Source organism: Podarcis melisellensis (assembly GCF_964234715.1).
Source record: "Podarcis melisellensis genome assembly, chromosome: 7".
NCBI classification, from domain to species: domain Eukaryota; kingdom Metazoa; phylum Chordata; class Lepidosauria; order Squamata; family Lacertidae; genus Podarcis; species Podarcis melisellensis.
The window spans coordinates 1,947,644-1,973,246 of record NC_138539.1 but is presented as its reverse complement, the minus strand read 5'-3'; the positions used below and the strand labels follow the sequence as shown (position 1 = coordinate 1,973,246).

The following is a 25,603-nucleotide window of genomic DNA, read 5'->3' as shown; positions in this document are numbered from 1 at the left end:
GCTTGTCAAGTGCTGAAACGGGATGATGACCTCTTGGTGTTTTCTACCTCTATGGTCGCCTGACCCAAAGGGGACACAGTTTCAATGAATTACGCATGAACACTGCCGGTACTCGGTCGAACTCTGCCTCTCCAAAGCAGAGTGAGCCTCCGCTGTTGCTGACACCCGTCTGTCTCGGGATACAAAGGAGGCGTGCGCCTTTGGGGATTGAATCCTGCACCGCTAGAGAGGTAAAAAGGACAGAGCGGCGCCACTCTACACTTGTGCCAAAGCCCGCTTTCGATCGACAACCGGAAGTCTCGGCCTTTGCAGTGAGACTGTGCCCTTTGGGGGGGGGAAATGGCGTCGCCGCCGAGCGAAGCCAATAGAGAGGCGCCACCTAGAAGGGCCGCAGGGACGGAGCGCCGTTTCCGGTCTAAAAGGGAGGCTTCCCTCGTTTCCCTCTCCTCGACCGGAAGTGTACCTGCGCTCCTGGTCTGGGCCTTGTTCCGTTTCTCTGAGGGAGGCGGCGGCGGCGGCGGCGGCGTTTCCGCTCTCGCTGTTGGCCGTGGAAGCGCGGAGCGGAGCGGCTGGACTTTTATGTGGGTCCCGCGAGCGGCGGGGAAGGAGAGGGAAGGGGCGGCTCAGCGGCGCCCTCTAGCGGCCGAAGCGCGGAAGAGCAGGGAGGGCCGGCGGTGGGGAGGCGGTTGCCATGGCAACGGAGGGGAGGCTGGACCACTCGCCTCGGGGATGCTGCGGATGCTGCCAGGCAGGCTGGCAACCAAGTGATGCTGAGTCCTGCTGCTGCCACAGGGGTTCTTGTGGGGGCTGGGGAAGCTTCGTTTTTGGGAGTAGGGGGGTGACACAATGCAGGCCTGTGAGCTTCCGTGTACGTTTGGCAGGCAGGAGAGCCCCCAACTCCGTTAGCACTTATGCACTTATTCTGAATTCATACCCTGCACGATTGCCAAAACAACAACGCCTCAAACTGGTTTACCCAAAAAAGGTTAAAATAATAATAATAATACAGTGGTACCTCAGGTTACATACGCTTCAGGTTACATACGCTTCAGGTTACGGACTCCGCAACCCAGAAATAGTGAAAACAAAAAAAATTATTCCAGTAGCACCTTAAAGACCAACTAAGTTAGTTCTTGGTATGAGCTTTCGTGTGCATGCACACTTCTTCAGATAACAAAAACTAAAGAAGTGTGCATGCACACGAAAGCTCATACCAAGAACTAACTTAGTTGGTCTTTAAGGTGCTAGTGGAATAATTTTTTTTGTTTTAACTATGGCAGACCAACACGGCTACCTATCTGTAACCAGAAATAGTACTTCAGGTTAAGAACTTTGCTTCAGGATGAGAACAGAAATCTTGCTCCGGCGGCATGGTGGCAGCAGGAGGCCCCATTAGCTAAAGTGGTGCTTCAGGTTAAGAACAGTTTCGGGTTAAGTATGGACCTCCGGAACGAATTAAGTACTTAACCTGAGGTACCACTGTAATAATAATAATTTTATCTATACCCCACCCTCCCCAGCCAAGGCCAGGCTCAGGGCGGCTAACAGACAATAATAAAAACAAGTTGAATGAATACCACATAAAAGAAAGATTAAAATACAACATTAAAATATTGAAACATTAAAATGCAGCCTCATCACAGGAGGAGAAAGGAAAAAGAAAGAGGGGGGAGGGAATCAAATTGGCTCCAAGCCAAAGGCCAGGCGAAAACTCTGTCTTACAGGCCCTGCAGAAAGAAATCAGATAACAAAACAATAACAAAACCATAACGACAGCATAAAAGATAGGAAAAGTCAAAATAACAAAATTATTCATCTTTGTTGTTTATTAAATTTGCATACCACAATGATCACAGGGCCATTCACAACATAAAAATACAAAATGAGAACACAATAGGTTTTTTTTTTTAAAAAAAAGAAATAAATATGAATAAATAAGTACACCAGCACTGGCTCCCTATACAAAGAAGACAGATTGATGGTGACAGATAGTTAAGGGAGTCCTTTCTAATGGACTGAAAGGACGTTTAAAAGGAATTGAAGCATAGGGAGCCAACAGGATGCACTTCAGATGATGACAGACTACAGCTTGGCAGGGCCTGGTATGAGTAGAGAGTCCGAAATCATTTGGGGGGCATAATGCTGGCTACCCTTGATGGCCCCCCTCAAAAAAGAGGGGGGGTTAAAAACATACCAGCATTTCTAAGTGTCTTGGTAAGCTTGCTTAAACAAGAATGTTTTTAGCAGGCAACCCCAGTTAAAAAAGGGGTCCTGAGCATCTACTGCCTGTTAGAAAGGACAGTATATATGTATGTATGTATGTAATTTTTTAAAAAATATACACCACTTGATTGTAAAACAACAGACAAACCTCAAAGTAGTTTACAAAAAAGGTTAAAGCAATTAAATTCTCAATAAGTAAAAATTAACAACAATAATTTAAAACTCTCACAGAGCTAAAATGACAGCAGACCAAAAACAAATTAAAACTTGCATCTACTTTCTAAACATCTGGGTAAAGGTAAAGGGACCCCTGACCTTTAGGTCCAGTCATGGCCGACTCAGGGGTTGCGGCGCTCATCTCACTCTATAGGCCGAGGGAGCCGGCATATAGCTTCCGGATCATGTGGCCAGCATGACTAAGCCGCTTCTGGCGAACCAGAGCAGCGCACGGAAACGCCATTTACCTTCCTGCCGGAGCGGTATCTATTTATCTACTTGCACTTTGACGTGCTTTCGAACTGCTAGGTGGGCAGGAGCAGGGACCGAGCACCAGGAGCTCACTCCATTGCGGGGATTCAAACCGCCAACCTTCTGATCGGCAAGCCCTAGGCTCTGTGGTTTAACCCACAGCGCCACCCGTGCCACATCCGGGTTGTCTTGTCTAAACAATAATGTTTTAAGCAGGCACCGAAAAGAGTACAGTGAAGGAGCCTGCCTGATGTCAATGTTGGAGATAAGCAGTGTCCAGTGCACAGCGGAATGATGAAAAGTACGTGCCAACATACTCTATATTGCTTTATTTACATTTCAAAGCTGGTAAGTTACAGAAAAACATCTTCCCTCTGCCGGAGCAGAGAAAGCGTCATCTCTCCTCTAAAGCACGGAGAGAATCTCAAACTGAAACTGCAAAGAGCAGTGAAAAACAGGAAACCAGTGTACGTCACATCCAGTCTCCATTCCCGTGGGAAAACCTCCAACAGTACAGACTCTGTGGAATGTAAACAACCTGTCTCGCGACAAGCACTTCGCTGCACAGAGAAGAAAGCAGAAACCAACATCCTCCCCCTTTCTGTGAACATCTCTGGGCAGCGTGTTCGTACAACATCAGTACAAACCCAACTTCTGCACATAGGTACAGTGTTGATCCCTTGATACAATCTTGGACAATACATCAGCAGGAATTTCATTACCTGGCATATAGGACACCGTTACGAGTCCCTTCTGAATACGTTCCCTAGCATGTTGCACCTTCAATTGCAAGTGCTTCGTGCTTTGCTTACAACCTTCAGAATTCAGCAAAGCCAAACATGCTTTGTTGTCCTGGTAAACCTGGATTGGACATTTGACAGGAATTTTCATGTCTTTGCACAATTGTAACAACCATTCACAATCTTTAAGTGAATAAGACAGTGCATTCAGTTCAGCTTCACAAGTACTTAAGCTAACTGTTGTTTGCTTCTTGCATGACCAATCAAATAGACCCTGATTGTACTTATAGCAAACTCCAGACGTACTTTTCCTGTCTGTAGTGTCACTTCCAAAACTTGCATCTGCAAATATCTCAAGACCACCAGACTTCTGATTGTTAAATCTCAGTCTGTAATGCATAGTGCCTTTCAAATACCGCGCTATGCGTTTCAGAGCTTTCCAATCCTTAACAGTAGGATTGTTGACTTGTCTGCTTAGCAAATTACAGCTAACAGCAATGTCTGGTCTTGAACATCTGGCAATGAAGTTTAGCTTGCCTAGCACACTTCTGTACAGTGTAGTGTCAGAAAATGCTTCTTCAGTGTCATCTACCTGATAACCTGTTGTCATCGGTGTGTCTACAGGGTTAGCATTCATCAGGTTTAGTTTGCTTAACACATCAGCAATTTTCTGTGACTGGTGTACTAGAATGTTACCATCTTGATCTCTCTCTATTTCCAGAGATAGGTAGTTGTTTACCTCACCAAGATCTTTCATGTCAAAGTGCTCTTTTAGTTGAGCTAGGGCGTTATTGTACATTGTGACATCTTTCCAAAAGAATAAAAGATCATCAACATAAAACAAGCAATACAGTTTCTTTTGCCCCTCCTCTTTGACAAATACACATGGATCAGCTTTCCCTTGCTTAAAACCTAGAGAAAACAATACTTCAGTGAGTTTTGTGTGCCAACACCGTGCACTTTGTTTGAGACCATAAAGGGATTTTTTCAGAGCACAAACAAATCCCTGTTTTACCTGTACGCCATCAGGTGGAAGCATATAAAGTGATTCATCTAGAGATCCGTACAGAAAAGCTGTATTCACATCATGGTGACTAAAGTGTAGATTTTCCTCTGCAGCTAGCTTGAGCATAAGCCTAATGCTTTCATACCTCACTGTAGGTGAGTAGGTCTCGTGATAGTCTTCACCTGGTACCTGAGCAAAACCTCTGGCTACCAATCTGGCTTTGTGTCTGATTATCTTGCCATTTTGATCAGTCTTCGCTTTGAAGACCCATTTGCTTCCAAGCAATTTCATTCCTGGAACTACTGGAACTAGTTCCCATGTTTTGTTCCTTTCCAAGGAATCAAGCTCAGCCTTCATGGCATTTAACCATGGCTCAGCTTCCTTTGAATCCAAATCCTGGATTTCTTGGAAACTTGAAGGTTCAAAAACCTTCTTGGAGCTTTTAACAGCTGTTACTGCTATCTTAGCAAACTCATCAGCAAATCTCTTTGGAGGTCTGCCTTTTGTGGCTCTCTGTGACCTACGAATTAGCCTTAAGTCTTCAACACTCTCCTCTTCCTTCTTAGGAGAAAAGTGACCTATTGTGAACAATGGTTCCTCCAATTCTTGATCAGAGCTTTCAGAGGGTCGCATAGAGGCTTTCGCACTCTTGAAATCCTCTGAATCACCCGATTCAGTTTCAGACTCAGAATCAGAACCTTCATCAGTGGGTGTGGGTTGTTGTGGTTGCTTTTGACTATCCTCAGTCTCATCACTGTCATCAGGATAACATTGGAAAATTCCCACATTCTCCCCCCACTTGGCATTGTACTCAACACTTCTTGTGAGCTTAATTTCCTTTGAGTCAGTCATCATTATTCTGTAAGAACCTTTCTGATAACCTAGAAAGATACCATGCAATCCACACTTGTCTAACTTGGAGTGTTGTGGTGAGTGAACCCACATGTCCGAACCAAAAATTTTCATGTGTTTGATGTATGGCTTCTTGCCAAACATCTTCTCATAGGGGGTACAACCAATCGCTGAAGATAACCTGCAATTATAACTGTAAGTGAAACATGAGAGAGCTTCGGCCCAATAACTCTCTGGAAGATTTGCATCATGCAGCAAGGTTTTTAACCCTTGAAGCAATGTTTGATTTGCTCGTTCCGCAAGTCCATTCTGCCATGGCGAGCGAGGACTAGACAAATCGTGTTGAATTCCTTTCTCAGTCAGAAAAGCTTCAAACTGCTGAGAAGTGAATTCTCCCCCCCCCCCCCCGGTCAGTGAAAAGAATCTTTATCTTCTTACCATGCACATTTTCCAACCAAGCACAGAATTCCTTGAACCTAGGAAAAGCCTCTGATTTCTGCTTGAGATTGTACACATAAATATACCTGGAAAATGCATCAAGGAGAACCATGAAGTACCTATTTCCACCCAAAGAGGGCGCTAGTGGTCCAACCAAATCAGCATGAATAATTTGGTATGGTTCTGTAGCTTGCCTACTAGACACCTTACCTTTCGCAGCCATTTTTACCTTGTTTGCTGCGCATGCCTTGCACTTCATGTGGTACCTGCAGGGTTTAATAGTCATACCTTCAACCAAGGCAGGCATTTTAGACACTGCCTCAAAATGCAAATGACCAAATTTTCGATGAAAATCGTGAATACATTCTGCATGCAAACTTTTGTTAGTACCTGCAATACAACAAGTGTCATCCTGCACAACATCATCATAATACAAAACAAACAAACGATCAACATATTCAGCATACAATTGATAATCATTTTTCTTGGTGATGATGCATCTATTGTTTTTAAAGGAAACGTCAATTTTCTTCTCAATCAGCTGTCCAACGCTGAGCAGATTATGTTTCGCATCCGGCACATAAAGCACATCCTGTATCGATAAGTCCAAACTGTGAAGAACAACAGTTCCGTAGCCTTTACTGGGGATTGTGTGGTCATCCGCCTGGTGAATCGCACCTTCCTGCGGTGTAAAAGACACGAACAGTCGCTTATCGTTGCACATGTGGTGGGTCGCCGCTGAATCAACAACGAAGAAAGATCTAGATGTCTTCTGGACCTCTGCAACCTTTGGAGTGAAGCGTGAGACCATTGCCTTGTGCTGCGTTGTCCTGGACACCGGACCTTTGCCTTTGCCTCGGCCTTTTCCACGCGATGAGCTTTCGCTGCGCTGCTCTGTCTTGGCCCTGGGATATTTGCATTCCCTCTTCATATGGCCTAGACGTCCACACGAGTAGCATTTCACTGCCTTCAAAGCTTTGGCGCCATCTGGTGGTTCTACTGCACTGCGGGATGACGACTGTGAAGTCTCCCCCTTGTTGATGCAGCTAGCACCGCGGCGATCCGCTTCATTCAATATCACGGCAGTAACATAGTCCACTGTCAGCTGAGCAGTTGGCTGTACAGCAATCTGAGTCGCAACAGACTCCCAACCTGAACCCAAAGATTGTAGTATCATGAAGGAATACACAGCCTCTGGAAAGTTGAGTCCTCTCTGTTGCAGCTCATGTCTCAGATTCTGCATCTCCATCAGATGTATACGCACATCTCCACCTTCAGCAAGAGCCATATTATGCAGCTTGTTAAAGTAAAACATAGTGGATCCAGCTTCTGTTCTCAAGTGAGCCTCTCTCAGAGCGTCCCAAATTTCTCTGGCTGAGGTCTTACCACGCAATAGACAGAGCTCTTCTGGGGATACTATCAACGTAAGAGTTCCCCTTGCTTTGGAATCCTTAGCTTCCCATGCATCTGTAATTGGAGCTGGGGGGTTGTCTGTAATCACCTCAAACAGACCCTCTTTCCGCAGAATTGCCTCTGCATACAAAACCCAGTCCGCGTAATTTTTCTTATTGAGCTTAGGAATCCCAAAAGCATCAGTTAGCTTTGTGCAGCTAGCCATCTCTGCTGCTTTAAATCAAGCTGCTTTATACTGGCTGCGTCTGTGTACAGCTGCTTCAATCCAAAAGCAAATTCAAAAGCGAAAATCCCCAAGTGCTTTCTCTATGTTGCCCTTTAATTCTTGCTGCGTCACATTTGCAGCTGCTGTACTTCAACAGCATTTGTAAAAGTTACTTTCGATTTCCCGATTTCCCCCAGCATAGGAAATCTTTTCCTTTTAGCCTTTTGCCTGTGCCACGGCAAAACCGGCTATTAAAAGTTCATAGTCCAGCCTTAAAGCCATTAATTAGAAGCTGGCAGGCTGCCCGGAGCAGTAGCACATACCTTCATCAATCATCTTGACGCGCAGAGCAGATACCGTGCGTTCTGTCTCTCTGCCGCTGTTCCGATGCTTTGCCGGCTCTCCGTTTCTTTGCTCCTTTGTTCCTTTGCCAGGAGCCCGACTTCTGGAGTCCATTCTCAAAACACTGCGTTTTTCTGGGCCCATAACCAAATGTTGGAGATAAGCAGTGTCCAGTGCACAGCGGAATGATGAAAAGTACGTGCCAACATACTCTATATTGCTTTATTTACATTTCAAAGCTGGTAAGTTACAGAAAAACATCTTCCCTCTGCCGGAGCAGAGAAAGCGTCATCTCTCCTCTAAAGCACGGAGAGAATCTCAAACTGAAACTGCAAAGAGCAGTGAAAAACAGGAAACCAGTGTACGTCACATCCAGTTTCCATTCCCGTGGGAAAACCTCCAACAGTACAGACTCTGTGGAATGTAAACAACCTGTCTCGTGACAAGCACTTCGCTGCACAGAGAAGAAAGCAGAAACCAACAGTCAATAGGCAGGGAGTTCCAAAGTATGGTGCCACCACACTAAAAGATCAAGTTCTTACAAATGTGGATTGGGTGTTTTGTGGGACCTGCAACAGTGCCAGTTCCACTGGGCTGGTCAAACAAATATTCTGATCTGCTAGAAAGGAGCTTCCTAGGTTACAGGCATAAGAAGATCTAATGTCTCCAGTATCCACTTCTCACAGTGGCCAACCAGATACCCAATATGGGAAGCCTGCAAGCAAGACCTGAGTTCAAGAGCATGCTCTGCTCCTGACGTTTCCAGCAGCTGTTATTCAGAGGCACACGGCCTTTAACAGCAGAGCATAGCCCTTGTGGCTAGTTGCTGCTGGTAGCCGTTTTCTCCATGAATTTGTCTAATTCTCTTTTAAAGCCGTCCAAGTTGGTGGTCATCCCTATCTTTCATGGGACCAAATTCTGTAGTTTAGCTGTGTGCTGTATGAATAAATGCTTTCTTTTGTCTGCCCTGAATCTTTCAGCATTGAATTTTATTGGAGGTCCACAATTTCTAGTATTTTGAGAAAGGGAGAAAAACTCTACCCATTTTCTCCATATCATGCATGAATTTATATACCTCCATATACCTATTGTAAAACTCTGATCAGATTCTATTAGCGTACTCTAAGGATTAAATGCTAACTGCTGATAAAATTATATACATTAAGGACTGAGCACATGTAAAATCTCAATGGAAAAGTGGGTGTTTTGAATACATTGTTTTGTCCAGCAGAGAAGGTAGGCAGGAGATGATTAATGGCTTTTATTGAAGATTGGTTACGTTGGTTAACTACTAGCAATGTGAAAACCATCAGGACTATTATGTCCTTCCTGCTTACAGCCCATGGTAAAATAAAATGATTCCAGTACCATTTTATGTCACTTTAAAGCTAAACAAGAATATGTAAAATAAAGACCTCAAATCTTATTTTATTCATTTAACAAAATTTATATACCAGTTGATTGTAGTAAAGCCTTTAAGTGCGTAACAATATTAAAATGCAGTGTTATCTCAATTTTCAGCTGTACCATGTTAAAGGGTATGAAATCAATTATATCAGAAGTAAAACAACAATAATAAGACTGAATTACCCTTTGTAATTTATTTTCCACCAATGACAGGAGAGCAGGGTGGGGCAGGGTGTTGGCTTCTGCAGCCAATCAAAAACCTAAGATACAAGAAGATATCTTACGGGTTTTCTCAAATATTTGTATAAAGTTGTTGTGACGTTATTATGTTTCAGTAAGTTTGATTAGCACCTGGAGGTTACTGGCCAAAGGCAACTTTCAGGTATTTTAAAATAAAAACAATAAACGTTTTCAAGTCCCGTTTTTCATCTACCGGGGCAATTCCATTCTGTGAAGTCATGCCACAGTACCCAGACTCTCCCCTGTTCTGCTTTCTAGAATATTAGGTTTACCAGGTATCTACCTGGAAAATCATTGTGTCTCTCTAACAGCGCCCATAAGTTGCAAAATATTATGCTGGGCGAGAAAGCTAAATCCATGCCGTCTCATTTTCATTATTTGTGTATAACATGTCTAGCCTCTGAGTTCTTTCCACAACTACCAATGGGCAAACTCCCTTTCCCTCTGGCCCTTGAATACCTACACTTCTCCCAAATGCACCTGAAGGTACAGATCCCTCCTTTCTCAGGCTGTTGAGCTCTGCCCATCTTTGCTTGTTCTCCCTGCAGGTGGATGGCAGTTCCTGAAGGATGAACGCCAAGTATGCTGTCCTCGCAATGCTGTATTTTGTCCAAGGCATCCCGTATGGGCTCCAGTCTGGGCTGCTGCCTATCTACTTCCGCACGCTGGGCCTCTCCTTTACCAAGATCAGCCTGTCTAAGGTGCTTTATGTGCCCTGGATTCTCAAGATGCTCTGGGCACCCCTGGTGGACCATTACTTAACCAAGAGGTCGTGGCTGCTGCTCACCCTGTATGGCTTCGTTCTGGCCTGCCTGGCCTGCTCCCTCATGGCCCCCGAGACAAACTTCCTCCCGGTGGCCATCGTCCTCCTGCTCATGAACTTCTGCGCCTCCATCCAAGACATTGCAGTGGACGCGATTGCCATCCAGCTGCTGACGCAACGTGAGATTGGGTACGGCAACACCATCCAGGTCGTGGCCTACAAGCTGGGCTCCGTCTTAGCAGGAGGGGGCCTACTGACGTTCCTCCATCACCTGGGCTGGCAGACCCTCTTTGTGGGCCTGGCCCTTCTTTACGTTGTGGCCATTGGAGTCACCTGGAATGCTAACCTAAAACTGAAAGTGAGGTTCAATCCTCAATACAGTTGGGTCAGGTTCAGAACCTTAAACCCCTGCCTCATGCTCCAAGAGCTGCTCAAGGTGCCGGACACTCTTTGGACTGTTGGTTTGGTGCTGCTCTATAAGTTGGGTGAGTCCTTCTAAAGACTTGCAGCTGCAGATTATGCTGGTGAGCCAAATGGTTGATCTGTTAGGACATGAACAGTGTGTCTTAGGGAAAGGGGTCCAGGCTACTGGGGAGAGGGTAAACATGGGGATATTGTCTGCAGCTCAGCAAAGCCACATGATGTAGACCTTCCAAGCTGATGCCATTTCAGGTGTGAGAGTTGAGGCCACTATAGTTTTGAATGCACCTCCTCTTAAGCACCTTCAGCTTCTTAGCTCTTCCGGTTTCTCCAGCCTAGTGACTTCCAGATGCTTTGGACTCCAACCCCCATCAGCCATGGGGAGGCTGTCTTACGTCATGTGCTTCTTAAGTAACTGAGTTAGCCCGCATCTTGTGACCCACCCCCAGAGTTACAACAGAGAGAGTTTCTCTGGCAGTTAGACCTCTACAGCCTGTGCATCTGACGCCCTTGTTACAACAGCTCTGCTGGCTACTGGCCTGCTTCCAGGCCCAATTCAAAGTGCTGGTTGTGACCTGTAAAGTCCTATATCAGAGCTTTCAAAATGGTGTGTCGCAACCTATTAGCATGTCGGCTGCAGTGTGTGGGTGCTTCGTGCGAATGCTTCCCATGCTCCTCCTGGGGTTGGAAAGGGGTTTAACCTCCAGTTTGCTAGTAAAACTGAATTACTGTGTCGCGAAATGATGCATGTCTACAAAGTGTGTCAGCAACATGAAAAGTTTGGAAAGCTCTGCCCTATATGGTTCTAGCCCAAGCTATCTGAAAGGCTATACAGTGGTACCTCGGGTTACATACGCTTCAGGTTACAGACTCCGCTAACCCAGAAATATTACCTCGGGTTAAGAACTTTGCTTCAGGATGAGAACAGAAATCGTGCTGCGGCGGCACGGCGGCAGCAGCAGGAGGCCGCATTAGCTAAAGTGATGCTTCAGGTTAAGAACAGTTTCAGGTTAAGAACGGACCTCCAGAACGAATTAAGTACTTAACCCGCGGTAACACTGTATTCATCCATGCAGGCAGCAACCATTTTGCATGCGTCTGATTGACGTGTGAACTAGTGGTGTAGCGTGGGGGGTGCAGGGGGGGCCAGCCGCACCGGGCGCAACATCTGGGGGTTAGGGTTATGGGGCGCAAATCCATGGGTTAGGGGGCACAAATTACTTGCCTTGCCCCGGGTGCTGACAACACACGCTACGCCACTGGTGTGAACACCAGTGCATGGGTCGTTTTGGACCTGGGAGAGGGCAGAATGGGGGCAGAACAGGGTGGGACATAACAAGGTGGGCAGACATATGCTCACCCCACCGACACACACAGGGGCCAGGAATAGAGTCCCTGCGCAAAGTGGTTGCTGCCTGTAATAGTAACTATAATTCCTATTCCTGTTATTTGCAGCAGCCGAGGTTCCCCAGCCCAGGGCAGGCTTTGCTGGAAACTGAACCTTGTTTCTCCTTGCAGGTGAACAAGGGGCCATATCCATGTTTCCCCTCTTCCTACTGGACCATTCCTTTTCCCCACAGGAGCTTGGCTTCTGGAATGGGATTGTGGCCATGATCTTCTCCATTATAGGCTCCTCACTCGGAGGCTACCTGATGTCAAAACAGGGGTAAGCACCATCAGCCTTCAAATGGGGTTTCATGCTGTGGATTCTCCATGTGGTTTTTCATCCTTCTCTGCCCAACTTTTCACTTCCAGCAGGCACAAAGCAGGCCATGATTTCTCCCATTTATGCAGAATTATGAGGCTGCTGTACACTGAGAAGCGGGGAGAAGAGAATCGGGAATGCCTGATTTGCTCTCAGGAATCCGTATCTTTTGCTGCCTCAATGACCAGAAGCATTTTACAAAAACAAAAAAACTATGGATCCTCAGAGGGTTGAATGGCCATTTCCAAATGCTTTTGAAATCACGCCCACCTGCTACCTATTATCCTTTGACTCCCTCTGCACTCAATTAGAAATAGCTACCATTTCCACAGCACATCTTTTGCCCTGCTTGTAACATCTACCCCAGAATGCTGAAGGCTGGATCTTTTCTCCAGGGCAGCCTGATTTGATTCATAGCCTTTTCACTTCAGCCTCTGTCCTTGCCGCGCTGCAATGAACCTCTTCTTGTGCTGTCCCTGAGTGCTTCTGCCATCCCTGATGACTTTCCTTTGTGGCTTATTCTCCCCAGGAACCCCTTTTCTATGCTGAAGACCTTGATGATATTCCGCTTGTTCAGCCTGGTCTTCCAAACACTCCTGCTGGTTGCCTATGAGGACAAAAAACCAGTCTTTGAAGGTGAGCTGAAAGAAGCCCAACACAGCAGCTGTTTCTCCTGCTTCAGTCTCAGTGCGGATCTCATCCAAGAGTCCTAAAGTCACAAATGTGTTTACTGTGGTTTATTCTCCCCACCCTGAATCTGAGTGTTTGCAGAATTTGAGGGACTTCAATGAGGGCGACCTTTTATAATGGCATTGCAGAGTGAACGCTCTTAGATGCACCAACTCTCCCCATCCTTCCACACAAATATTCCTCGTACATGAGGATAAAAATGGTGCATTATTGGACTGTGGCTGAAGGCCACACAGAACAGGGCTGAGAGCTCAAAAGCTTCCCTCTGCTGAGGATTTACGGGACCGCCTGGTCTGCCCTGCAGAGGACCTTAAGGTCCATGAACAACCATAGTCTAGCGGTCCCAGGACCTAAGGAAGTTAGATTATCCTCCACCAGGGCCGGGGCCTTCTCAGTGATGGCTCTGACCTGGTGGACCGCTCTATCCCACGAGACCAGGGCCCTGCAGGATTTAACTTCCTTCCGTCGGGCCTGTAAGACCAAGCTATTCCACCTGGCTTTCAATTTGAATTCATCCTGATCTTTTATTTCCCTTCTCTTCCCTCCCCCTCCCCTTTTATGAAGAGACTCTGAGACCCCACAGCTAATTCTCCCCTGGTCTCCTCGCTGGCCCAAGTAGGACTAATTCAGCCAGCTAGCCCTGGAGATTATCTAATGTTTATTAGATGGATTTCCCCTAAATTGATTTCTGAACTTTGAATTTTATTGTTATTCATGTTTTTATACTGTATTTTATGCTGCTTTTACAATTAAGTGTTTTGAATTTGTTGTTAGCCGCCCTGAGCCCAGTTTTTTGAACTAGGAAGGGCGGGTATAAATAAAATTATATATATATATATATATATATATATATATATATATATATATATATATATGCTTTCGTAGATTTTCACGGGTACAGGAATGCAGGTTTTGGTGTCCTCGGGTGTCTTCCCGTGTAAAAGTTGGGGTGTCTAGGCGACGTTTCGACGAGGTCTCACTCGTCATCTTCAGGCTGGTGCTTTCGGCTTCTTGTTACTGGAACAGAGCAGGATCTCAGTGTTTGAGTTCCTATAAATACTGTTGAGGGGGTGTGGTGTATAGCCTCCAATGTTCTGGGCAGAGAGGAAGTTCCCAGGCTAGTGTGCCTTTTCTTCTTTTGTTCCTTAATTACTTGAGGGATATCTTGAGTGATTTCTTGAGTGATATCCTGAGTACCACTTAGGTGGGTCATTAGGTGTGGATTAGTTGCTAAAGTCTTTGTGTCTTGACCTCTTGAACTTTGTGAAGAGTTTTTCTGAGAAGATGGCTGTACTGCACTTAGTTGTGCTCTGGCTTGGCTTCGTGTATAGGGGCGAGCTGTGGTTTTGTGGCCTGTGTCAGCCAGATCTGTGTAGGGATTGCAGGGGGATGCAGCATCCGGAGGTGCCACCATGGTTTGGCTACTGGATGGTGTCTGTAATTTATCTGTGGAGAGGGTCTGGGTTTGGGTCTGGTGTGGTTGATTGGTGATGGCGTTCTGTGTGCCTCTGGATCTGGTGTCAGTTTTTGTGGGGAGGGCTAATTTCCAGATGTCTGGCAAGCGGGATGTGTCGTCACGCTTGTTCATGTTGTGAGGGTGTTTCTCTATCTCGATGGCTTCCATGATTATTCTCTTGTGGTGATGTTCCATGTTAAAGAGCAATTTGGAATCTGCAAAATTAATTTCGTGTCCTGTTTCTTTCATGTGTTGGAAAAGAGAGGAAGTTTTTTCTTCTTTTTTGACGGCATTCTTGTGTTCTGCGATACGTGCATTTATTCGTCTGTTTGTTTGTCCAATGTACGTGGCTGGGCAGACTTTGCAGGGTATTTCATAGACCCCTTGGTTTTCCAACTGGATTTTATCCTTGGGGTTTCTGAGGATATTGGCTATTTTTTGGTTGGTGCAAAAGGCTGTTTTGATATTGTGTTTATGGAGGATTTTGCTAATTTTATCTGTAGTGCCCTTGATATAAGGAAGGAGGCATATATATATATATATATATGCTTTCGTAGATTTTCACGGGTACAGGAGTGCAGGTTTTGGTGTCCTCGGGTGTCTTCCCGTGTAAAAGTTGGGGTGTCTAGGCGACGTTTCGACGAGGTCTCACTCGTCATCTTCAGGCTGGTGCTTTCGGCTTCTTGTTACTGGAACAGAGCAGGATCTCAGTGTTTGAGTTCCTATAAATACTGTTGAGGGGGTGTGGTGTATAGCCTCCAATGTTCTGGGCAGAGAGGAAGTTCCCAGGCTAGTGTGCCTTTTCTTCTTTTGTTCCTTAATTACTTGAGGGATATCTTGAGTGATAGTACAGCCATCTTCTCAGAAAAACTCTTCACAAAGTTCAAGAGGTCAAGACACAAAGACTTTAGCAACTAATCCACACCTAATGACCCACCTAAGTGGTACTCAGGATATCACTCAAGAAATCACTCAAGATATCCCTCAAGTAATTAAGGAACAAAAGAAGAAAAGGCACACTAGCCTGGGAACTTCCTCTCTGCCCAGAACATTGGAGGCTATACACCACACCCCCTCAACAGTATTTATAGGAACTCAAACACTGAGATCCTGCTCTGTTCCAGTAACAAGAAGCCGAAAGCACCAGCCTGAAGATGACGAGTGAGACCTCGTCGAAACGTCGCCTAGACACCCCAACTTTTACACGGGAAGACACCCGAGGACACCAAAACCTGCATATATATATATATATATATATGCTTATATATATATATATAAGCATATATATATATATATATATATATATATGCTTTCGTAGATTTTCACGGGTACAGGAATGCAGGTTTTGGTGTCCTCGGGTGTCTTCCCGTGTAAAAGTTGGGGTGTCTAGGCGACGTTTCGACGAGGTCTCACTCGTCATCTTCAGGCTGGTGTTTTCGGCTTCTTGTTACTGGAACAGAGCAGGATCTCAGTGTTTGAGTTCCTATAAATACTGTTGAGGGGGTGTGGTGTATAGCCTCCAATGTTCTGGGCAGAGAGGAAGTTCCCAGGCTAAAAGAAGAAAAGGCACACTAGCCTGGGAACTTCCTCTCTGCCCAGAACATTGGAGGCTATACACCACACCCCCTCAACAGTATTTATAGGAACTCAAACACTGAGATCCTGCTCTGTTCCAGTAACAAGAAGCCGAAAGCACCAGCCTGAAGATGACGAGTGAGACCTCGTCGAAACGTCGCCTAGACACCCCAACTTTTACACGGGAAGACACCCGAGGACACCAAAACCTGCATATATATATATATATATATATATATATATATATATATATATATGCTTTCGTAGATTTTCACGGGTACAGGAATGCAGGTTTTGGTGTCCTCGGGTGTCTTCCCGTGTAAAAGTTGGGGTGTCTAGGCGACGTTTCGACGAGGTCTCACTCGTCATCTTCAGGCTGGTGCTTTCGGCTTCTTGTTACTGGAACAGAGCAGGATCTCAGTGTTTGAGTTCCTATAAATACTGTTGAGGGGGTGTGGTGTATATCACTCAAGATATCCCTCAAGTAATTAAGGAACAAAAGAAGAAAAGGCACACTCGTCGAAACGTCGCCTAGACACCCCAACTTTTACACGGGAAGACACCCGAGGACACCAAAACCTGCATATATATATATATATATATATATATATATATATATATATATATATATAACCTGCATATATATATATGCTTTCGTAGATTTTCACGGGTACAGGAATGCAGGTTTTGGTGTCCTCGGGTGTCTTCCCGTGTAAAAGTTGGGGTGTCTAGGCGACGTTTCGACGAGGTCTCACTCGTCATCTTCAGGCTGGTGCTTTCGGCTTCTTGTTACTGGAACAGAGCAGGATCTCAGTGTTTGAGTTCCTATAAATACTGTTGAGGGGGTGTGGTGTATAGCCTCCAATGTTCTGGGTAGAGAGGAAGTTCCCAGGCTAGTGTGCCTTTTCTTCTTTTGTTCCTTAATTACTTGAGGGATATCTTGAGTGATTTCTTGAGTGATATCCTGAGTACCACTTAGGTGGGTCATTAGGTGTGGATTAGTTGCTAAAGTCTTTGTGTCTTGACCTCTTGAACTTTGTGAAGAGTTTTTCTGAGAAGATGGCTGTACTGCACTTAGTTGTGCTCTGGCTTGGCTTCGTGTATAGGGGCGAGCTGTGGTTTTGTGGCCTGTGTCAGCCAGATCTGTGTAGGGATTGCAGGGGGGTGCAGCATCCGGAGGTGCCACCATGGTTTGGCTACTGGATGGTGTCTGTAATTTATCTGTGGAGAGGGTCTGGGTTTGGGTCTGGTGTGGTTGATTGGTGATGGCGTTCTGTGTGCCTCTGGATCTGGTGTCAGTTTTTGTGGGGAGGGCTAATTTCCAGATGTCTGGCAAGCGGGATGTGTCGTCACGCTTGTTCATGTTGTGAGGGTGTTTCTCTATCTCGATGGCTTCCATGATTATTCTCTTGTGGTGATGTTCCATGTTAAAGAGCAATTTGGAATCTGCAAAATTAATTTCGTGTCCTGTTTCTTTCATGTGTTGGAAAAGAGAGGAAGTTTTTTCTTCTTTTTTGACGGCATTCTTGTGTTCTGCGATACGTGCATTTATTCGTCTGTTTGTTTGTCCAATGTACGTGGCTGGGCAGACTTTGCAGGGTATTTCATAGACCCCTTGGTTTTCCAACTGGATTTTATCCTTGGGGTTTCTGAGGATATTGGCTATTTTTTGGTTGGTGCAAAAGGCTGTTTTGATATTGTGTTTATGGAGGATTTTGCTAATTTTATCTGTAGTGCCCTTGATATAAGGAAGGAGGCATATATATATATATATATATATATATATATGCTTTCGTAGATTTTCACGGGTACAGGAGTGCAGGTTTTGGTGTCCTCGGGTGTCTTCCCGTGTAAAAGTTGGGGTGTCTAGGCGACGTTTCGACGAGGTCTCACTCGTCATCTTCAGGCTGGTGCTTTCGGCTTCTTGTTACTGGAACAGAGCAGGATCTCAGTGTTTGAGTTCCTATAAATACTGTTGAGGGGGTGTGGTGTATAGCCTCCAATGTTCTGGGCAGAGAGGAAGTTCCCAGGCTAGTGTGCCTTTTCTTCTTTTGTTCCTTAATTACTTGAGGGATATCTTGAGTGATAGTACAGCCATCTTCTCAGAAAAACTCTTCACAAAGTTCAAGAGGTCAAGACACAAAGACTTTAGCAACTAATCCACACCTAATGACCCACCTAAGTGGTACTCAGGATATCACTCAAGAAATCACTCAAGATATCCCTCAAGTAATTAAGGAACAAAAGAAGAAAAGGCACACTAGCCTGGGAACTTCCTCTCTGCCCAGAACATTGGAGGCTATACACCACACCCCCTCAACAGTATTTATAGGAACTCAAACACTGAGATCCTGCTCTGTTCCAGTAACAAGAAGCCGAAAGCACCAGCCTGAAGATGACGAGTGAGACCTCGTCGAAACGTCGCCTAGACACCCCAACTTTTACACGGGAAGACACCCGAGGACACCAAAACCTGCATATATATATATATATATATATATATATATATATATATATATATATATATATATATATATATATATATGCTTTCGTAGATTTTCACGGGTACAGGAATGCAGGTTTTGGTGTCCTCGGGTGTCTTCCCGTGTAAAAGTTGGGGTGTCTAGGCGACGTTTCGACGAGGTCTCACTCGTCATCTTCAGGCTGGTGCTTTCGGCTTCTTGTTACTGGAACAGAGCAGGATCTCAGTGTTTGAGTTCCTATAAATACTGTTGAGGGGGTGTGGTGTATATCACTCAAGATATCCCTCAAGTAATTAAGGAACAAAAGAAGAAAAGGCACACTCGTCGAAACGTCGCCTAGACACCCCAACTTTTACACGGGAAGACACCCGAGGACACCAAAACCTGCATATATATATATATATATATATATATATATATATATATATATATATAACCTGCATATATATATATGCTTTCGTAGATTTTCACGGGTACAGGAATGCAGGTTTTGGTGTCCTCGGGTGTCTTCCCGTGTAAAAGTTGGGGTGTCTAGGCGACGTTTCGACGAGGTCTCACTCGTCATCTTCAGGCTGGTGCTTTCGGCTTCTTGTTACTGGAACAGAGCAGGATCTCAGTGTTTGAGTTCCTATAAATACTGTTGAGGGGGTGTGGTGTATAGCCTCCAATGTTCTGGGCAGAGAGGAAGTTCCCAGGCTAGTGTGCCTTTTCTTCTTTTGTTCCTTAATTACTTGAGGGATATCTTGAGTGATTTCTTGAGTGATATCCTGAGTACCACTTAGGTGGGTCATTAGGTGTGGATTAGTTGCTAAAGTCTTTGTGTCTTGACCTCTTGAACTTTGTGAAGAGTTTTTCTCCATATATATATGGAGTCATTTGCAGACCTTGCCTGCAAATTTGCACATGCACACTTGCAACCAGGAAGGCCAAAATTTTGCTAAGCAATGGAAACTCTCCAGTTCCTCAAGAGTTCAGGCCCAGCAGCATGTAAAGAGACTGTAGCTCTTGAATCCTTAACCCACACCTTCTTCAGGTTTTTGGAAGCCAACCAGACACTTTTCCCCATTTGCTGCTTCTAGACTAACAGATCTCTCCCTCCCTCTTTCTCTCTCTCTGTCCAGTGGCAGCTGTGCTGAGCATCTTCCTACAGCACTTCATCGCTGGCCTGGTAACCACCTTAACATTCAGCATAATGATGCAATGTGCACAAAAGGCCCAGGAGAACATACAGGTACAACTCTTGCCTCTACGTTCGGCTCCCTGCCCCACTGCCCAAAGAACATGTGTTGGTTTGCTTTGGTGCTTTAAAAAGCTTTGGTTCTTTAAAAAACTTTAGTTCTTTAAAAAGCCAATTCACTTACTATGAACTAGTAACGTCTTAACTAGAGATGGGAAGGCCTGGAAAAATGGGGAGGGGACCAGGCTTTTTTCCGTTTTCCCCCAAAGCCGTTTCCCCCCAGAAAAATGAGGTGGGGGGGGGGAGTGTGAGGAATATTCAAACTATATCAAAGTTGTTTTCAATTTTTCTGGAAAAAAACGGCTTTGGAAATTTCCTCCCAGTATTCTTCCAGGCCTTTCCATCTCTAGTCTTAAACCACCTTCTAATTTATTGAGGTTTCTGGTTATTTGTACCCCTAGGTATCTGAACTTGGTGTGGCAAAGTTTTATCTTGGTGACATTAGTAATTTTTTGGGTGTGGGGAGGGGTGTTGAAGCACATAGCTTCTGACTTTGCAAAGTTTATTTGTAGGCACAACACCATTGCAAATGTGTTGAGTTCTCTGGTTAGGGAGGTTGCTGTGTTTATGGTGCTGTGACCATTAGGTCATCTGCAAAGAGCAATAATTTGTAGGTTCTGCCTTTTATTTCCACTCCCTTGATATCTGTGGCCGCTCGGATTGCTAAGGGTTCCAGAGCCAGGATAAATAAGACAATTTTTTTCTTTTACATTGTGTTTTAATGCTGTAACCTGCCCTGGGACCTTAGGGGTGAAGGGTGGGGAACAAATGAATAAAGGAATAACATTTGCTCCTCTCTCGCTGTGCCTTCAAGAAGGGTGTGTGGAAATGAGCCTTTAGGCCAGGCAGAGGCAAACCCGGCCATCCAGATGTTTTGAGACTACAATTCCCATCATCCCTGGCCACTGGTCCTGTTAGCTAGGGATCATGGGAGTTGTAGGCCAAAAACATCTGGATGGCCGAGTTTGCCTATGCCTGCTTTAGGCTCTCTTCAAATATAAATGGGATGCGGGTGGCGCTGTGGGTTAAACCACAGAGCATAGGGAGGACTTCCGGGACAGCGCGAACGGCTAATGGCGGATTCCCTCCGAGCTCCGGACGGAATCGGCTCTGCTGAGGACGGGTCTTGCCGTGCCGGCGACACGGGGACCCTCAGAAACCGCAGGCGCGGAAGCCTGCGGACTTGGTGACTCGGTGGGCACCTTAAGCGCCCTCCCTGACCCACGAAGAGCCTTTTTAAAGGGTGCTGAGAGTACATCTCTACCTCAGTGGAGCGAAGCCGCGAGCCATGGCCAGAGAGCGCTGTCTTTCTTCCTAAAATCTGGACTGAAACAAGAAACCCGTGAGTAGAATGAAATTTCGACCCTAAAAGTTTATTCCTGAATTTGAGTACGATCGGGGGATGTGTTAAAAGGAAGTCCACACCCACCCACCCCACCCACCTGTAAGATCCAAAGCAAGGAAAAGAGACTAAGGTGGAGAGACTTTGTGTTTAGATGGACAAAAGAATATTCCCACGAATTAAATAAAAGAAGTTATTGTGCTGGAGAGGAGAGAGGAACCTTAGAAACTGCGGTGCAACCCCCCCCCCTTTGGACCCGGGAGCGTCCGGTGTGCGAGCCCGAGGAAAAAGAATAAAGAGTTTGACAGCTGTCAAAAGAGCTGTCAAACGGGCGGTTGAAGTTTAGAACTGTGTTATTTAATATCTTTCTGGATTAAAGGTGTTATCTTTGAACTGAACTGGTTGGAAACAAAGTGACTGTGAACAACAAAGTAACGGATTGTTGGAAAAGAACTATTGGGTGGCTATCCCCCTGGAGGGAATTAAAGACATTGCAATGGCTGCAGAAGGAAAATTACTGGCAGAGATAGAAAGAATGTTCTTTCTCGTGGGAATTTTACAAGAGCAGAGCACGGCTATGAACAAACAACTTACGACCTTGAATCTCAAACTAGGCAGCTCTGCTGAAGATACAAACTTCACAGCTGAAGCAGAAGAGACAACTTTGGAATTGGGGGGAAAAGATGAAGAAGGAAAGGAAGGACAGGTGGAAAACATTAATCAGAAGCCTATATTCTCAGTAAATAAAGGAAATAAAGAGGACGATCATTGGATTACAAATCTGCAAAAGGAGAGAAAGATAAAGGAAGAAACCTGCGGAACATCTGGAATATTGGAATATAAAAGAACAAATAAGCATGACTGGGACTTCTTCTTAAAGTTCGAACATGGAAAACTGGTTGATCCTTTGCAGCAACCGTTTTTGGCAGATTTCGAGGGAGGAAAACAGGAGGGGCTTGTGAGAAAACTCCTTCGAAAATGGAGGGCCAACAAAAAGGACTACCAACAAAACCGACGGAGAGAGGTTAATTGGGACTTTAGGGCCTCGGATGTGAGAAATCCGGGCTGAGAACCGTTTTCTGAGGACATTGGTTCGGAATGGGACAAAAACCGGGGCAGGGAGGGAGGGGGGGAGTAGATTAGTTAAAATTTTAATCTTTGTATTTGGTTATTATGGTTTTTTTGGTTTAATATAAAAAGGGAGGAATTCGTGGGAGAGAAATTAGGTCGACCTTAGAAAAAGGATTTTGTGTAAAAAGGGAAAACTCTGGATAAGCAAAATTGGGCCTAGTAAAAAGTGTTAAGCTCTAGAAAAAAGAAAACAATAATATTTTTGAGAAGAGGGGAAATAACTTGTTGAGTTAATCACGAAATTGGGAGGGGGAAGGGGGGGATGTGGGGAAGTCTGGGAAAGAAGGTAAAGAAACTAAGGGTATAAAATTATATATGTATTGTTATGTCTTTTTATGTGTGTTTGTCTATATAAAATGTGAAAACCCAATAAAAATTTAATAATAATAAAAAAAAACCACAGAGCATAGGACTTGACGATCAGAAGGTCGGCGGTTCGAATCCCCGTGACGGGGTGAGCTCCCATTGCTCGGTCCCTGCTCCTGCCAACCTAGCGGTTCGAAAGCACGTCAAAGTGCAAGTAGATAGATGGTACCACTCCAGTGGGAAGGTAAACGGCGTTTCCGTACGCTGCTCTGGTTCACCGGAAGCGGCTCAGTCATGCTGGCCACATGACCCGGAAGCTGTACGCTGGCTCCCTCGGCCAGTAAAGCAAGATCAGCACCACAACCCCAGAGTTGGCCATGACTGGACCTAATGGTCAGGGGTCCCTTTACCTTTACAAATATAAATGGGGAGGGGAACAATTCTGTGCGCTGCCTCTGGGCTGTGGATCCCCTCCTCTCCTTACGATGCCTCTCTTTCCTCTGCAGGCCACTCACTACTCCCTGCTGGCCACGCTGGAAGTGCTGGGCAAACTGGTGTTCAGCAGCCTGGCAGGCATCATGGTGGACTGGCTGGGCTTCATCGGGGCCTTTAGTGTTTTCCTCGCCCTCTCCAGCATCTCTGTTGCCTACATCCTGTCTTCCAGAAGGTGATGGCTGCTGCCACCAGGAGGAGAAAGAGGAGAACATGACAGGAAGCAGGGTCACTGTGGGCCAGAGGTGGCCATGGGGAATTTCCAGGTCTCCACAGCCCCGTAAGCCACAATTCCTCAGGGATCTCACAGCCCTTTGTGAGGGGGAAGAGCTGGCAAGGGCCTCCCTCAAAGTAATTTTCTCAGGAACTCTCCTTCTATTTGCCAGGGAAAGTCCAAGGTTCTCCGTTCAGGCTAAACACACAAGAAGTGTGTGAATTCCGAGGTCAGTTAATGCCTCAGTGTTTATTGTCAGTGACTGAGAAGTAAAGGAGGGCAGGATCGCTGTCTGTGGCAGGGTGTGAGAGCAAATAAATAAACTTTTTTTAAAAATAAAAAACACACAGTTGGATTTACTTCTGAGCAAATGCTCATAGGGTTGGGCTGCAAGGTAGATGGCTTCTTGAACCCAGCTCTGCTTGGGTCCTGGAGCAACGAGCCCCAGTGAGTCCTGGAGAATGCCAAGGGACATCATGAGATCGGGATCAGGCCCAAACCCTACCTAGTCCAGCATCCAGATGCCTCAACGGGAGACCCAGAAGCTGGACCTCTGAGTGGCACAGCATCTCCCCCCACCTGTTAATCACCTGATGGCCACCAACAGCGCCAGCTGACTCAAATGTCAGAGGAAAGATTCGGGAGTGCACTCCAAAAGTACACTTCCAGGTCTTCATTTGCAGGTGTGACTTGAGTTCAGGTTGCACCTGCAAAGGAATATATCTTTTTCCCCCTTTGCATTTCTGTCTTGAATTCAAGCCACAGCTGCAAAGGAGGATTCAGGAATAATTATTATTATTATTATTATTTATTTATACCCCACCCATCTGGCTGGGTTTCCCAAGCCACTCTGGCTTCCAACAAAAGACTAAAATACAATAGTCTATTAAACATTAAAAGCTTCCCTGAACAGGGCTGCCATCAGATGTCTTCTAAACGTCAGATAGTTGTTTTTCTCTTTGACATCTTGTGAGAGGGTGTTCCACAGGGCAGGTGCCACCACCGAGAAGGCCCTCTGCCTGGTTCCCTGTAACTTGGCTTCTCACAGGGAGGGAACCGCCAGAAGGCCCTCGGCGCTGGACCTCAGTGTCCAGGCAGAACGATGGGGGTGGAGGAACACTTTAAAGTCTGCTTCCGGCTTTTCTTCCACTTAGCCATGGCTTGGAAGTTTACCATAACTGCCATGTAGGATGTCAAGTCAGAAAGGTGGGCATGGTTTGCTCAGAACCACCTGGTCTGCCAACCTCTGAAGCCTTTCGGGTCTTATTAGGCCTGTGAATGGGCGACTCCTGTTTAAGGAGAGGCCACTCACTGGCCGACAAATCACCTAGTCCAGATGGTATCCACTCTAGAGGTTTTTAAGAACTCATACATGAAACTGCTGGTCTGCTAACAAAAACCATTAGGTTGACCCTAAAATTTGCCTCTGAACAAGAAAGTAGCATCATTTTTTTAAGCAAGAGATTTAGAGGGCATCTTGGCAGTTGCAGCCTATGCTGCTTCCACACAGATGGAAACCATTGTGGAAGATAGCATTGCGGGAAGGATAGCTCATTCAGTAGAGCACAAGACTTGCAATCTCAGGTATGTGGGTTCAAGATTCCTGCAATGCAGGGCGTTGGACTAGATGACCCTCATGGTTCCCTGCCAACTCTACCATTCTATGGTTTCTAAGCATATAAAAGAACAGAAGCATATAGGCAGAGGTGATCCAGTTGATGAGCCTGGAGGACTTAAAAGAGGATTGGGCAAATTCACAGAGGAGAGGGCTATGGATGGCTACTAACCACAATGGCTCCGCTCTGCCTCAAGAGGAATAATAATAATAATAATAATAATAATAATAATAATAATAATAATAATAATAATTTATTATTTGTACCCTGCTCATCTGGCTGGGTTTCCCCAGCCACTCTGGGCGGCTTCCAACAAAGATTAAAAATACATTAAAATGTCACACATTAAAAACTTCCCTGACGGCCTTCAGATGTCTTCTAATAATCTTGTGTGAGTATAATTATTGTTAAGATTATTATATACCTGACATTTTCCCTGACTCAAAGTGGCTGACAGATAAAACTGCTTAAGAACTGCTTAAAATATAAGAAAAAACGATAATTTAAAAGCCATTTTATACACACACACGCTCCATTAAAACCATACAGATAATTACAATGGGAGCAGCGTGGCACCACCCCTGTCATTAAAAGGAGTCAGTTTCCAAACACCTGTAATAATAATAATAATAATAATAATTATTATTATTATTATTATTTATTATTGATACCCCGCCAATCTAGCTGAGTCTCCCCAGCCACTCTGGGCGGCTCCCAATCAAATGTTAAAAACAGTACAGAATTAAATATTAAAAACTTCCCTAAACAAGGCTGCCTTCAGATGTCTTTTAAAGATAAGATAGCTGCTTATTTCCTTCACATCTTGTGAGAGGGTGTTC

The 25,603-nt window shown here is 45.2% G+C and overlaps 1 protein-coding gene across 2 annotated transcripts; it reads left to right on the top strand.

Moving 5' to 3' along the window:
* Positions 1-441: 441 nt before the first annotated feature.
* Positions 442-23,491, top strand: MFSD3 (major facilitator superfamily domain containing 3). 2 transcript variants are annotated; one of them, XR_014170349.1, is made up of 7 exons: positions 442-581; positions 9,883-10,582; positions 12,036-12,183; positions 12,752-12,858; positions 19,548-19,657; positions 20,065-20,273; positions 22,949-23,089. XR_014170349.1 is itself a non-coding variant. In XM_081918904.1 (6 exons), the coding sequence occupies exons 2-6, from the start codon at positions 9,904-9,906 to the stop codon at positions 23,111-23,113; spliced, it is 1,209 nt and encodes a 402-aa protein (XP_081775030.1). In that variant the 5' UTR covers positions 442-581; positions 9,883-9,903; the 3' UTR covers positions 23,114-23,491. The 2 variants fall into 2 exon arrangements, 1 of the variants encoding a protein (XP_081775030.1); XM_081918904.1 differs by lacking the exon at positions 20,065-20,273 and having other exon boundaries at positions 22,949-23,491.
* The last annotated feature ends 2,112 nt before the right edge of the window (positions 23,492-25,603 follow it).